Source organism: Schistosoma haematobium, chromosome 1 (genome assembly GCF_000699445.3).
Source record: "Schistosoma haematobium chromosome 1, whole genome shotgun sequence".
In the NCBI taxonomy this organism is placed as follows: Eukaryota; Metazoa; Platyhelminthes; class Trematoda; order Strigeidida; family Schistosomatidae; genus Schistosoma; species Schistosoma haematobium.
This window is the reverse complement of record NC_067196.1, coordinates 65,667,789-65,685,259: the sequence shown is the minus strand read 5'-3', so window position 1 is coordinate 65,685,259 and position 17,471 is coordinate 65,667,789. Positions and strand designations below refer to the sequence as shown.

General features: G+C 30.2%; 1 protein-coding gene across 2 annotated transcripts in view; it reads left to right on the top strand.

Moving 5' to 3' along the window:
- MS3_00001882 (uncharacterized protein) overlaps positions 1-17,471 on the top strand; it is a gene marked incomplete at both ends in the record, with an annotated part of 108,123 nt that overhangs the window by 24,329 nt on the left and 66,323 nt on the right. For both annotated transcript variants that reach the window (XM_051209386.1, XM_051209387.1), the window contains one exon: positions 14,436-14,668. In XM_051209386.1, coding sequence (XP_051074839.1) covers positions 14,436-14,668 — 233 coding nt within the window. The remainder of the gene's footprint in view (positions 1-14,435; positions 14,669-17,471) is intronic.

Sequence of the window (17,471 nt, the reverse complement as noted above, 5' to 3'; positions counted from 1 at the left end):
CTGATTCGTTGTTTTATAATCATTATAATTAAAAAATATTTTAAATGTAATCAATAATAATTAGCTAAGCTAAATGTATTAAATGTATAATAATCTAATTCACTTAAGAAATATCCTATTTATGTAAGCAACTAGTGTCAAACTGAAATATTAATTAAGTCGAAGGAATTTAATCAGTTCCTGTATGATATTTACATTTATAATTATTATATCTAAGCTGTTATATAAATTTGTATTAAAATAGAAGGTTTAAATAATAGTAATACATTCTAAAGGCGATCAATAAAAGATGAAAGATCTATCATCTTTAATCTTCTACAAGTAGATTAAGAATTTATTTCATACACTTGTACATTATTATACATCAAACATTAAATCATTCACAAAAGGACAGAATGTTATCTTTTGTGAATATGATAACAATTATAATGGAGAATTATTATTATTATTATCTTAACATTAAGGTCAAAATTAGAAAGCATAAATGATTATATTATTATCATTGACCTTATTCAATATTATATATTTGGTACAATATAGAATTGTCAGCGTAAAGTATTTCAACTACATTCCTTTTCTTATTTCCTGATCAATCCTGACGATAAATATTGAGTGATCGCCAGTTATATGTTAGTAGTTCAGGAAGCGACATCTGAATAATGTTTGTACTTTTCAGTGCATATTGCCAGCCATCAAAATGTCTCTGACTATACATTTTTGTAACTTGTACGACGAATGGTTGTAAACATTTAATAAACTCGCCTGAATAGGTTGTGCGCTCAATCGACGTAATGATGTGTGTTAAAACAAACAAGAAAACAGATAACTTGTTGAAATATCTAGATGGCAGGAACAGGTAGCCCCGATATTTAATCGGGCCATCGACTTTAAAATTATTATTTACCAATGACTATCAATGACTATGTGATTTGTTACTCTTTGCATGATGTACATTTTTGATTAATGCAAAATATCACTTGATAAATCGAATGAAAATTTGAAAAAAAATATATTCAAGATGGAGAATAGTATAATTTGATTAAATAACTTCGCCGGTTTGTGTAATCATTCACAAAGGATTATATATGTTTAGTTATATTTGTAAAGTTTCTTTACTTATTGACAACATAGAACAAAATCGATAGCTGTAAGACTAGTTTTTCTGTTTATTGAAGGGTAAAATATATTTTAACTTAAATCTAATGATTAAATAGTATCAGTTTGGCAGAAATGTTTCCAATTCCAAGTATTTTTCAGATTTCCATTTATATGAGCTAAAAGTACTTAAATACTTACTTACACCTGTTATCTTCCGTGAAGGAGTATTTGCCGCCCATTGGCATTCTTCATCCAACTCTGTTCTGAGCAATCATTTCCAGTTATTTCTAATTGCTATTCATCCTTTTCATGTCAGATTCCAAATCTCGTTACAATATGTTCTTAAAAGAAATAAACGCAAAAGTGTCACTTAAAAATGACTATATATTTTAGCTAACTCAATTTTCTATGAATGACATAAGAAGTAACGATTGAAATACCAAAATAGTTGTTATATAGAATGGAGATACTTAAAAATGAAAAGAATAGCCAACTTTTGTACAAGATTTAAAAGCCATAGGCTGTTTCTATTGTATTGATTATTTAGTACACCGTATAATCTGAGGTACATCTTATATTTCCGTCGTGTATAGAAATGTTTACAGTCAGATAGTATATGCAATCCATATTTAAGTGAATGAGTATAACTGAAATAAAAAAAATATACACAACAAACTGTTTATGGACTACGCCTATTTTATCACTTTAGGTATTAAGTTTAATACATACTTAAGAAGAATGTTTATGCTTAAAATGTTAATAGGAAGTAAGTTTAACTTTTTAGCGAATAAATTATAATAAAATAACTTTTATAAAAATTTATTGGACATTTGATAGCCTTTTTAATAGTGTATTAGTGAAGTTCTCATATTACCTTAATTAATTATGAAAATGCGTTAGCACTACTTATTTGAATGTTTATCAGTAATGTGAACATACTGATGTATTAAAATCAGTCGTGTTTTTACATGAATATTTTTATTGATTATGATTACAGGTAGGTAATTTCTATATCTATGCATAAGTGTATAGTATACTCAAGAACAGCTATTGAATTAGCATTTAAGTTAATTAAGTGGGATATATTATGGTATCTTTCATAAATGTAAGTATATATACTGTGATTTGTTGGTGAGAATGACATTATTTTAGAGGTTTTGTAAAAATTGTGGAATTTTTAGTTTAATTCACTGATTGATTTAGTCAGACAAGCATCAAAAAATATAAAAAAATTAATGAAAGGCTATTTCATCTTAGCATACAACCAATCTGCAAAGTAAACGCACGACCACAACAGACGTCGAGGCGAGGAATTAACCTATTAACTAATGAGATGATATATAATGATGTAACTGTTCAACATTAGTTAATTTAGAATATTATGAAACCATTCTCTAATGGTATCGGTTGATAAATACCTTATATTTCACATGATTGAACTTCAATTGTACCTGTTTCTTATTGTACCTTCTCCTGAAATCAGTCAACAGCGAGTATATGATTAAATAGTTTATAAGTTGACTTCATTCTTATTAAAGTACATTCATATCTGAATGTCATCATTAAATTTGTTTTTATAATTTTGTATAAAATTACAAACGTTGTATTTAAACAAATAAATTAGTACTCAACAATGATTGATCTAAGAAGAGAAAAAATCGGTATCAGTAGTTTTATTTGTAAAAAGAAAATTTCACTGATTGAAATCATTAATCAACTGAGGCTACACCACCATGGAGAACTTCGAAGCACTAGATGGCCGTTTCGTCCTAGTATGGGACTCCTCAGCAGTGTGAATCCACGATCCCGCACCCCGCAAGATTCGAACCCAGTACCTATCAGTCTCGCGTCAGGCGCTCATGATTTCAATCAGTGAAATTTCTAAAATCTGCACAAACCCCTTCTGATAAAAAGAAAATTGTAGTAGGAATACAGTTTATAGAACATTTATTTATTTTAGTGTTTATTGCTTCCTCTTCATTTGTCCTATACAATAAATTAACATAACATGAAAATAACATGAAAAAATAGAAAAAAAAACTACAAACACTTTTTTTCGGAGGTACGTATATGATCCTGTTATATGTATATATATTCATAATTCATAGTGGAAATCGATACATAACAACCAATAGAATTCATACAAACATAATTTTTAGGGATGACATTTATCTGATCAGACAATTCTTTTTTTTAAATTCTCCTTTTTCCTTTCTTCTAGAAGAAAATTCGGAAAATAAATGTTATCTGATAATGAATTGGTTTAATAAATATCATGGATTGGTGGGAGTTAGACATTAACATCGTTGGATGCCGGCTCAGTGGTCTAGAGATTAAGCGTTTGCACGTGAGAACGATAGATCCTAGGTTCTAATCTCGCAGGGCGGGGTCGTGGGTGCACACTGCTGAGGAGTCCCACAGTAGGACGAGACGATCATCCAGTGCTTTCAGGTTTTCCATGGTTGTCTAGCTTCAATTGACTCATGATCTCAACTATTAAAATTACTATAATATCCACAAGACCTGTGATATTAATATTTATTCTACATATAATTCTCATCTAAACATTGTAAACACGAATTTCAGCGAAAGGACCTCTATTCAAGGAATTTATTATCAAGCTGTACAATCGTATATAAATGTGAAAATGTTTTCTGTTCAAGTGCTAGTTCCGTAAGAACATATGAACTAGGAATAGCCATAATGATGCAATCGAAAGATTACGTAATATGAATAATAACAAAAGATTCAATAAGTTTGTAACGAATTGTAATGTAAATATAGTAAAATGATTAAAAATTTTTAGTTAGAACAATTAAAGGTAATAGAGGTGCAAAAAATAAATGAAGTGATATCACAAACGATTATTAAAGTAGATTTGAACGAATCATACACACAATCTTAAAATCAACCTGTGGATTCGTAGAATAATTAAAATCGATTAAATATTCTTTAACATAAAAAAATTGTCAGAAGGGGTTTGTGGAGATTTTAGAAATTTCACTAGTTGAAATCATGAGTCCATTGAAGCTAGACTACCATGGAAAACCTGGAAGCACTGGACGGCCATTTCGTCCTAGTATCAGACTCCTCAGCAGTGCGCATCCACGATACTGCCTAGCGGGTTTCGAACACAGGATCTATCAGTCTAGTGTGGGAGCGCTTAACCATTATACCACTGGGCCAGCATCCAATAGTGTTAATGTTTTTCTTTTACATATACAATTGTACAGTTTGATAATAAATTCATTGAAAAGAGATCTCTACATTGAACTTCATATGTTATGGGACAACATTAAAAGTTATTCATATGAAAATAAGCTGGAAAACAACCAAAAAAAATGGTAATTTTCTTAGATCTTCACTAAAGCTTTTAGATTACACATTTATTCTCCAACTTTTTTGTTGTTGTTGTTTTAGTTTTAATTTGTCGTTAGTTTCTAAGTTTAAACTCAGTTGGATAAAATATGTCAAACATTTTTATTTTAAAAGACATTTAATTCAAACTTTCATTTTCAAAAGTATAATGTCATATGCTTGAAATATTGACGTATTTTAAATAAATGAAAGTAACTATGGATCATAGTATATTAACTATGTTTTATTTTGGAATATCACTAAACTACAGTAGTTTACATTAGGTCAATGGGAATATATAGTATTATACATATATATATGCAAGGATGTATGATTACTTGTTTCTTTGTTTTACTATATTTGACAAGTTTAAAGAGAAAAAAACGAAGAGAAAATGTTACGATATTATTCAATGATACATAGAATATCAGAAACACGAAATAAATGAACTGAGATAAATTTTGAGCGATAGAAAGTTGATTTCTTTGAATACATATTAGTTGGTTTATTGAAATATTTTTACACTCTATGAAAGTTTTGATAAACATCTTGGATCTGTATTTCATTCCATTTATAATAAGCTTTTAACATATTGGTGGATAAAACTATTTCTACTGAATAATTGTCGTTTATTTCATTGTCTTAGTAATATTTATAAAATCAAGATAAGATATACTGCGGTGTGCACTACTTATGCGGACATATATAAGTAGTACATAGCAAAAACCGGTAGTAGAATACTTACCAACAAAAGAGTAAAATAAAAGGAAGAAGAAGTAAAACGAATAGCATCCGGAATAACAATAGGATTGGAAGAATGATAGAGTATGTGAAGGATAACTCAAGGAAGATATTCAAACGATATATTTGTTATGTGGTTTCCATATTTTACAAAGGCAGTAAATTGATTTACCTCGCTTGAGTTTTTTTCTCACTACAACACTACTAATTAATTTATATAATACTTTAATGGTATCTGACATAACGAGACGACATCATATGAATAAAAATTTACAGCAAACAGCTGACAATTGCGACAGGAACTTAGTCATCATAATGTTTACAATTTTTATTCTAAACATGTAAGTAAATGATGAGTGTATAGTAGAAGGAATTGTGGAGTAGCATCTATACATTTATTTTACACTTTCAGTTTCACAGAACTACAGATTTTTAAATCTTCGATCATTTACAAATCAAAAGATTTAGATCAATAAAGTAAATTCTTTTATTCTATTTACGTTCTTTTTGCTAGGCAAACTCAAAATAGAATGATTTTGATCGAAGTGATCTATATTTTATTAATAACCTTCTATCGAGATGTAATATCACGTTTTGCATGTGTTTATGTCGATTTGCAGATGTAAGTGTAGACTGTAGATAATTAATTGTTACCGTTAATAGAGTCAAATAAATTATTTACTGAAAACAACTTATCATTCTTCGCTTCTATCCACCCCTGTGATTGATGAATAACTCTTGAGGATATGCATTTCCTGGTACAACAGAAAATGCATTTTTCTACAGGGTATATTGACCATCGAATATCTTCTTTAAAAACGAAAAAGACAATTTATGACTTCATTTTAGAATGAGTTCTCTGTTTACAGTAAAGCGTACATAACACAAATTTTACTCGATATCGATCACTATCGTTCAATGCTAAAATGCTTATGTCTGTTTATTTATTACGATTATTGAATGATTTTATGTTATCTTCCATTCGTATCTGTTGTTTACTAATCTCTATTGATTCAGTAATGAAAGATGAAGCTATTCCAGTTAACACTTAAATGTACATTTTATTCAGTTTAATGGAAATAAACATTAGAAAAATCGGACAAAATCTTCTATTAACCAATTAAATAAATTTTTATTGTGATTGAAATATAAACGTCAAGTCATATAGTTTTATCGACCTTTGTGAATTAAGAAAAATAGTTGACAAATGATAAACATTTATTGACATGGTACTTATATTTCTTTTTAATCCTTTAAATCATATATGCATAAATAAGTCGAACCTATCATGAGATTTATTCGAAATCTCTTATTCAGTAAATAAATCTAACAAAAAATATAGAGGGATGGTGGTTGAAGGTAGTCAATAGGAAACCCTAGACCTAGGTTTCATGCTACTTGGCACTCATCAGCAAGGTGTACCTGTAATCTTGAGTGAATTGATTCTCCCTGACAGATCCGATCCCATGTCACCCAGCTTCTCAGTCTAAGACGTTACCACTGAGCTATCCGAGTGACCTCTAGTAGGACTGCGATGTATTCACAGTTGATTGATCACTGGGTGGTGATCAATGTTATGCGTGTCAGGTCCTTCATAGTGCAGATCGAATGTTATTGACCAATGTCGCTTTACCTAGTCTAGTGGCCACATTGAAACTTCGTCGATAGGATTCAATCTGCACTCATTATGGATCGGACGCTCATGACATTGATCACCACCCAGTGATCGATCAATTGTGAAATAAGTATAGTTCATATTACCTAAATATTCCAACATAAAAATATGTTTTATTGGAGAAATGAACTTGATGTGCGAAATTAAACTATGACACACTAAATTAACAATAAATAGTGATGTAATAGTTAAAAACTGAGCTTTTATCAAATGTTCCACTAATTATTTTTTTTAATTTAATGGCTGAATTCATGATTCAATTAATAATAGACCACCATGGAAAACCTTTAAGCACTAGACGGCTGTTTCGTCCTAGTTTGGGACTCCTGGATGAGCACTGTCTGTCACATACATCATCTAGAGTTTAAACGTTCGCATGTGAGACTAATGGTCCTGGATTCAAATCCTGCGAGCGGGATCGTGGATTCTCACTGCTAAATAGTCCCATACTAGAACGAAACGATCGTCCAGTGCTTCCAGGTTCTCCATAATGGTCTAGTATTAATTGACTCATGAATTCAACCATTAAATTACTAAAATTTCCACAAAACCCCCTTCTGATATTTATTTTTTTTGTTTAATAGGTGAATACTTTTTTTAAAGTAAAACTTTTCTAGTCTATTTTTAATGAGACAAACATAAAACTAACAGTTAGGGTCAAGCAACATAAATAAATAAGAACCTGTGACCTGTTTTTGTTTTGTTTTGTTTGTTATCATTAAAAGACGGTGAGGCACGCAAATAAATAATTTTATTTTTATCATCAAGCATAAACGATAACATAAATAGTGTTATCCAGCTCTATGTAGAATGTAGATCATTTTGAACTGAATGATAACAGAAAATCTAACTGACTTTCTAGTTAGTTTTTTTCTTTATTATTTGAAAAAAGACTTTTAACTGTATGATTTTGAAGTAGACAACATTTTCATTGTCTTCATTTGAAATAGATTTTACTTTATTTCTGTTAAATCATGAAATTTTTGTCACTATAGAGTGATAAAATATTTTTTTCTGAGAAAATAAAATGTAATGGGGGGAATCCTAAAATATCTATTATTGTTTCGAAATATAATTAATTGATAGACAGATGAATAGTCAGTCAGAAACAGTGATAGCTGAATAGAACACTTATAGTTCCGTTTATGTAACTTGATATTTAAGAGAATTGTAATTGTCTTGAAATGTACTCAAATAAGATTTTATACAAGGTGAAATCCGTAAATTTATTCAATCAAATAATATAACCCATATTCAACAGTAAAGGAAGAAAAACCATAGATTGTTAACTAGGAAATATGCATTTCAAAGAAAAATATACTAGCTCATCTGTGAAATATTTATTTTTAGAAGGGGTTTTGTGGAGATTTTTTTCAGAAATTTCAGTAGTTGAAATCATGGAGTTCTAGTGAGAAGCCGTGACCAGTAGAGTTCAACCAGATCTGTTGTGAGATATTAACTCACTGAAGACAATAGTGTAAGGTGGCGCAACTTCGTGGATTGGGTGAAGTTAAACATCAGTGGTCTAATGGTTACACGCTCGCGCATGAGAATGATAGATCCTGGGTCCGAATCTCACAGGGTCGGGATCGTGGACACGCACAACTGAGGAGTCCCATACTAAGGTGAAACGGTCGTCCAGTGCTTCGAGGTTTTCTATGGTTGTCTAGGTTCAAATGACTCATGATTGAAAAATCCAATAGTTTGAAACATAATCGTAGACTTATATGCATAAATAAACTTTGTTCATGAAAGGTTTGTATATTAGATTAGTATTAAAAGGATAAAAATACATGAAATGGATTTAAATGACAATAAGGAATAATTAAGTTACGTGTAAATGACCTGTGTGGAATTGTTTTAAATTTGGTGGCTCTGGACTGATTATTAGTAAAGAGCCTTCAACCAACAACCCGCGTTGATATACAGGTATACTCACTGGCAGGCACTCGCCCAATCTATGACTTCATGTGCATCATAATGGATGAGAAACCGATGCTCGGCCAAGCGTGACCACAGAATATCCCGTAGACGCAATATACTTTCAAGATGTCTATGTTCAAAGCAGTATGCAGTTCACCTTAATTCATACAGTAGGCTTCCCTCTTCATCGACACACGAGCCGATTGATCCACAGCTCAATGTTGTACGCCAGTAATCCCATACATTGATTTCCCAAATGCATAAAACTAGCGATTAACGCTGCAGCCAGGGATATCTACCGCTAACCCAGCGTACATGTAATCCAGCACGAAGCCAGGCGCATGTCTGGCAGTAAACCAGCGAATGACAAGCCAAAGCAAATCGCTTCAACAGTGTAAAACGTTAGAAATAGAAAGAATAACGGGGAAGATTTGATACATATAGTATACAGGAGAAGAAGAAGAGGAGCTATGTTCAACTGAATTATATTTAATGTTCTTTGTTTTTAAAACAATTAAATGAATTATTTCATTATTTATAACGAAAAAAAAGACATATACGAGAATAAAAAACGAGATACACAGATATACTTTAGTTTCCGTCCTACATATAGATCACACTGCATTCATCAATGATTAAATAGCCAGCTGAATTGATAATAATATATGTTTTTATGCATTAAATTTAATTTACCCTAAATCAAGTTTTTTCAACATCCATTAGAGTATTTTCATCAGAACTTTATAGCCATCATCTTTTTATGGTGTTTATTAATTTCCTGTAGTATTCCGATTAAGACTATTACGATTTAGCTGTCTTTACTACTACCTCAGATATTTGTGTGAGATCAGCTTGTGCTGATCATCAAATACATGGTGATGATGAGAAATATGTTTTCGAGAGTTCATTATTCTCTGATGTTAAAAGCGACTCAAATTGAATATATTTCAGTCCTTGTTACATACAATTGACAAATTAGATCCTACAGGAATTCTGAAAAAGTAAGGGTTAGTTATACCTACCCTTTAAAATTAAGATGCATATGTTAAGCCCGTATAACTTACTCTAGCTTCCGTAGAGACCGACTTATTCATTCTTCTTGAGCTCTATTTTTACCTTGTTAATTATTCACTTATTAACCTTGACTGTTTTTAAACGAGTGTATGTCTATTCATTGTTTATCCTACTCATCATATGTCTGTAACCTATTTTTGTGTGACTATAAATGTTGAGTCACGTTTGATGAAATCATGTTGGCTCACTCGCCCTCTCCGTTCCGCTTTGCTTTCTAGCTTTTTATTCCGAATGTCTGTTCGGATCAACGAGTGTACGAAATATACATAATTAAAATTATTCCTCATATTTGACTTATTTTGTTTCGTTATTCTTTAAAGTGAATTAGGTCGATAATTATGTGCGAGGGTAGCCAAGATGTGTATTTTGATAACATCATCATATGATCTTATTCAAGTCAGATTAACGGGCCACAAAAAATGAATGTCCTATGCAAGGTATTACAACACTGTTCAGTTAAACTTCTATCTCTTAAACAACATTTATTTTGTTTATTTATTAAATATACAACATTATTTTAAGAACATAACTCTCGAATTTAATAATAGCAAATACAAACTATACAGTATACCAAAACAATCCTAACCTATCCTAAACAATTCAGGTCATATTTTTTGAATTTCATTTGTTTATGACATCTCAGGCAAAATATTGACTGTTCCTATGACTTTCTTTGCTCTCAACGAAACCGAGTTATATAATTTCGTCTTTGTATATTTTTTAATATATGTTTTTATAATCTATATTTGGCAACACAATAAGACACAAGACATAAAAATATAATCAACATTTTATACTGAGGAGATTTAACATGTTCAGTTGTAGAATATGTTAGTTACAGTGAGCAATGAACTTTAGATCGATATCTAGAAAATGTATTCATGTTATGACTCAAGTACTTCGTGGTTATTATTATTTAACCTACAATAGTGACTAGTATTTCTGCTTTTTAAAAAACCATTCAAATTTTCTTAGATATTTTAGACTTAAGGAGGCTCATTTTGATGTAATTGAAATTACCCCAATCATTTCATAGTTCAGTTAATGTATATCTATAAATATACAGTTGTGTTTCGAAAAAGAAACAGGGAAATATTAATTTACATCTCTATCATATATAGCAGTGTTTAAGTTTACAAAGACCTCTTCATTTGAAATATAATTAAAGAGGTTCATACTAAACAGTATTGTTTGTTAAAATATATTAGAATATTTATAAAAGATAAACTGACAACGAATGTTTCACATAACCAATCAATTTAACACATTTAAAAAAATAGGGAACCAACAGAAGTCGATGATCTATATTCTTGAATTCATGTTGGTCTTTATTCAATTCCATATCATTTTATTTAAATTTTTTATTCATGTTAATGTTAAATTATTTTCTATGTGTCCGCCTAACATATTCCCTTCATTGAATACTTACTTACTTACGCCTGTTACTCCTAATGTAGCATAGGCCGTCGACCAGCATTCTTCAACCCACTCTGTCCTAGGCCTTCCTTTCTAATTCCATCCAATTCTTGTTCATTTTTCTCATGTCTATCTCCATTTCTCGGCGTTATGTGTTCTTTGGTCTTCCTCTCCTCTTTTGGCCTTGAGGATTCCATGTGAGGGCTTGTCTTGTGACGCAGTTGGGTGCTTTCCTCAATGTGTGTCCTATCCACTTCCAGCGCTAACAAAAAAATTTGTTCAAACCATCATTGAATACACATTTATTTTATCTTCTTCTTCTTCTTGATCTTGTTTACAAATACAGTAGATTTAGTTTGTTATACCAAAGAGAAAAAAAGAGAAAGAAATTCACCATTTTGATTGTTATTACTAACAATGACTAACACATGGATCATACATTTAACAAAAGAAGAAAGCTCAGGATACACATTGGTTGTTATTAGAATTAATTATTTACTTATTCATCATTTCAATAAAATATAAAATTGAAATTATTATCATGTCACTAAGTTGAATAAGGACCTTTAAAACTAGAAGGAAAATAAATAAAGGAAAAAAGAAGGAAAGAAGTTATTTTTACAATATAGATGAAAAAAGGAAACAAGGGATAAAGTAATCAAGTAAACAAGTGTTTCCACTTAAATGATTATTTTATTTGTTAAATAGGTGCCAATACATTAAATAAAGATATCTTAGTTGTATCATACTGGGAATAATTGACTATGTTTGTATGTATGTGTATATAATAGAAAAGTAATATTTAAACAAACAAATAATTGAGTGTGTTTTCAATTTTGTTTTCTTCGTATTTCATATATTGTTATATTCCTTGATTAAGAAAAAGAAACTGAAGGTGAATATGCAAAACTAATTGAATATAATGAAAATGAAATAACATGTGTGAACTGATCCGAAGATAATAATAATAATAATAAAACAGACTCTATGTGTTATTAAAGAAGAAGAAAGACAATTTAGTGAAGAGGATTTTCTTTTTTATGATTCCATTTACATAAGTTGTACAGTCGTATTTACAGTGAATTATATTTGCTAAAAATAGTGGTCTGTAATAAATTAAAGTGATGTTAAGTAGTTAGATAGCCTGAAGTGATGTTATGTCATAAATTGTTTACAAAAATCAGATATTTGGATGGACTTTATCTGATGACCGGTTGGTAAAGAATGCTAATTTACATACTGACTTCCTTACGTCTGTTACTTCTCGTGAAGGAGCATAGGCCGCTCACGAGCATTCGCCATCCAACTCTGTCATGGGAAAGAATGCTAAGGTGAAGAAAAATGTCTACTTAATAGGTATTAAGAACTGAATAATAATTAAAACTTGTATTAATGGCTAATTAATATTTGTGAAAAAAAAATAGGAAGGAGTAGAAAACGAACGATAGATTATGGAAGACAGGAATGAATGTTTAAGCTATGGTAAAACAATGCATTTGACATATCGTTTTTGTACAAAAGGTTACGATTGAACAATGGTATAGCTACAGCCTTTGTTGTCCATAAATTTATATTTTCATTCCTCTTAAACGGATTATTCTGACAGTACAGATAATTTTGAAGGAGGCTTTTAGTTGAGTAGAATGAGCAGAACTGTCTAAGTGCTCTGGTTAGCGTTTTTTTAGCGAGTTAGTTTTCTACGGGATGGGGTCGCTAACCCCATGCCCAACCCTCCTCCTTTATCCGGGCTTGGGACGGTCTTGAAATAGGATAAAATAATTATCCAGTAAGCATTAATTTATATAAGTTGTCTAAATGATTGTAAGTAGTTGATAAGTTCATGATATACCAAATTGTTTTTTTTAAAAAAAAGAAATTCATAATATTCTTCCATGAATTTAAGACTATAATAATTTTGTTATCATAATTTAATGAAGAAAATGCTTCAATTTATAATACACTATACCGATGTATCATCTTAAACAGATCAATAAAATGATAATTGAATTTAGTTATACATCTTTATATGAAGTTGATTTCTCTACTACCGGATTCATGCAATTCTTCAATTTTTTTTCCATGAAAATAGATCATAAAACATTGAGACCTTCTATACAAAGTTTATTCAATCTGTCAGTTAACTGATAGATTTAAAACATTTTCTCAAGTTTATCTACAAATATCTATAATTTTGAGGATAGTTTTCATCGATGACTAACATTATCATGGAATACTAAAGATCTATGGTGCGCATCTTACATATTAATGTTCACCTTTAATCTTTAAGCAGAATATAGTTCAACAGGATCATATTTTATAGTAAACATTGCATAATTGTTTATGAAAAATAAAGTCTAGAAAAGACATACAAAACATAAAACGATTCATGATCATTTGTTTCTCATCATTTATGTGATATTTATTAAATATTGACTGGATAAAAGGATAAACGTCTTTTTTTCCTCTTTTCTTCTTAAATGGTCACAAATGAAATTTGATTAAGAGACCACCATGATTTATTACAGTTCAAAACAAAAACAGAACACACACACATACATACATTATCTTCAGTAGTGAAAACGTGTCATTAGTGTTGGTTTATTCAAATTTTTTTCTTACTAAGAATCTAAGACGATATAATGTAGAATGGAAAGAATAGAAAGAGGATAAATGAAATGGAGAAAAAAAATAAGAGTGAAAGATGAAGGAAAGCAAAGGAACCATTTCAAAACACATTGAACTAAATCTAATGAACCTTAAAGTTTATTTCATTAAAATTAATTTTTTTTTTATTTTACAGATATGATAATGAAGATGAATGAAGATTAGTTTCACTGTGTGCGTGCGTGTGTGTGCGCGCGTTTTTTTTCTTTGTTTTTTTAATTAAAAAAAATAGTTTTATTATTTTCTTCATTGGTGAATCATACGTCAAATAAATCAGTGTAAAATAAATGTATATCAATACTTGTACAAATTAATTGAAGAATCTATGCAAAGAAGTAATCGCATTGAATTCATCGATATGAACTTTCAACAACAACAAAAAAGACATTTATTTGGAAGTTATTACTTATTACAAAATAAAAGATAGTAGTTTGTTTTTTGCATCATTTTCACATTTCTTTATTGTTTTCTTCATTAATTTATTTAGATGCAATCACATTCTGAAGATCATCATCAGTCAGTTAATAATAGGGGTGAGATAAATCCATCGATTGTTAATACACATCAACGATTGGATAATGAAATCAATGAAATTGGTCAAGATCAAAATATTGAACAAGATAAAATTATTCATCAATTGATTCAATCTAATAAAGGTAGTAAAATAAATCAACAACCATCAGTAACACAAATTTCTGCTGCTGCATCATTTTTCACCAGGTAAAAATTAGTTTAGATCGAATGTTATTTATTAAATGCATTAAAAAGATGTTACGTTAGTTATAATTGCATGTATTTTGTTTATCAGTATAAGGTGGTGGAGATTGTTGAGTTTGGATTGAGATCATGAATGGATTAATATTGAGCCACCATTGAAAACTTGAAAGCATTGAACGGCCATTTCGTCCTAGTATGGGACTTCTCAGAAGTGTGCACTCACGATCTCGCACGTGCACGTTTAACCTCCAGATCACTGAGGAGGCATTCGACGGTGATAATGTCTAATCAATCCACGATATTGTGGGACCATCCCTCATTGTCTTCAGCGAGTAACTGCGTCATACCAGACACAATTGAACTCCGTTGGTCATGGTTTCTCATTAGAACTCCCGAAAATCCATTTCACTTAAAGAATAAAGAAATTGTGTAAAATATACAACATAAATTCATTTACATTTACATTGACGTTTCTTAAATTTTTTTTCAGAAAATTACCAGTTGAAGTATGTACTTGCATATTATTTAATTGTAAAATCCATTTACTGTTTGATATATTCGAATTATTTCGGAAACATATTTATAGAAGCAATACAACCCTAGATTCGGTGTAAATTGTAGGAAAAAATGACATTTTTTACATGAAGTCTTATACCTTTCATCCTATAGTCTGATTCTGTTATCATCTTCTGTGAATAGGGCATTGATAACTATGAAAATTGTTTAAGATTTCAAAGAGTTTCATTAAACATATTAAATCACGCAACACATAAGATTCGGCTAGTGATTAGAGAAATTATTACTATGTTATACTGCCCATTTAGTTACCTTAATATTGTATAGTGTTCTAACTGATACACTTATATTAGGTAATGTAAATAGCACAGAAAATCAATAAAAATAATACTCTTCGTCTATCAAAATTGACTGGTTTATGAGACAATTTAAAGTAATATCATTTGTTATATAGAGTAGTTAAGAACTAGGTATGTAGATATAGATGTAGTTTGTGTTACCACCAAACAAATGATGAACATAATTCTTTACTATTTAATATATCCAACAAGTTTTAACATAAATTACATTTCAGATAGTTCTGTTATATAAAATTTGTATGGATGACTGATATTTAAATGATACATATGTCTAATATCTATTCTATAGACCTTGGAGGAAATTTATTTTACTTGGGGTACTCGGAACATCGTTTGTTTAATCCTGAAAATTTACCATCGGGTTAGGTAACATTATTACAACTTACTAGATCTTGCAAAAAGGGTTCTATCATTAAATGAGTAGCAACCAATGACATACTTGTCTAGTCTTTTAGATATGATTGTATTCTCTAGTTACAGTTTCAATATTATCAAATAAGACAGTGTACTTTAAAAACGATTCGGTTAATCAATATGAACTTATTTATTTGAGCACATAAATATTGGTACAAAGGAGCACCGAATACATATGCGCCACACAAGCCACTTGATTTTTGTGTGGACTGTGATACTGCCCGGGTGCCTAAACCGGAGCAGGTGGTTTTCTTAGGGGACCACACCTGGAGCATACGACCTAAAGGTTTGATCCACAAGACAGTGAAGCAAAGTCACGAGATGCAGTCATATGTTATCCGGTGACCAACGATTGGTTCACACACCATTGGTTTGGAATCAGGGTTTTCCACCTACCCTAGGCGAACTCTCCGTATCCACCAATCCGATTAAAGCACTGGACATTCACTTTTCGTCCTCTGGGTTTCGTAAACAGCACCCTTGCCACGAAAAGGCAGTGATTAGGACTTCCCTGTCAGTGGTTGTATACGCGTGGCCATGTGACAGCACTTGGAGAGGTAGAGTTAACCCTCCCCACCCTTAAAACTTTGAAATTTTTTGAATAAAAATCGGCTCAACTTCAAGTGTTTAGTTAATGGAATAAATCAATAACAACATTTTTTCATACATAACAGTATAATGAATTCCTAATGATGAATAATTAATTTTGTATCCACATAGAAGGTGAATCTTTCTTTCTTTTTTTTTAACAAAATTGTTTACTCAAAACATCAGGTATAAATTAAACGAGATCTATGAAAATATAATCACTATGGATATCTAATTATAATATAATTAAAGAACAATTCATATAATTTTATTCCACCTCAATGTTTGTGTGGTCACATTAACTTCTGTTTTCTCTGTTCATCATTTGTCATTATATCAGAACTTTTTGTTTATCAGTTGTCGGTTTTTTAAAGTCATTTTGTCAATTATTATAGTGTTCATATCATTCATTCTTTACTTATAAAACATGTTGAATTATCCTGTCATAATCTATTACTTACTATTTACTGAATTTATAATTATAAAATGAAAGTTACAATTTATTTCATATTCACTAGTTAACTATTATATAATGAATATGTTAAAACAAAAAGAAAATGATTTTCAACACTTACCGGAATCCTGCTGTGATTTAAAATAACTTACAACTTTGGATCATCATCATCATCACTATTGAATAGGTTTTCTTAGTCAGGTCAAATCAATGAAAAATATGAAAGTCGACAGTTTTACAAACTGATATCAACATCTGAAGTATTCTTTTTTATAAAAAGTTTTACTTTGAGTCTTAAACGGTGAGCTAACATGGTTACATATAAGATAGAAACTATGAAACTCAAACTTGATACCTCTTGATCTATGAAATTCTATTCAATAATTCTTTTTCTTTTTCAATTAGTTATTTGTGATGAAGCATAATCGTTATCTTAAGTTGTAGATAGGTAGATACCGATTTGATGGGTTATATT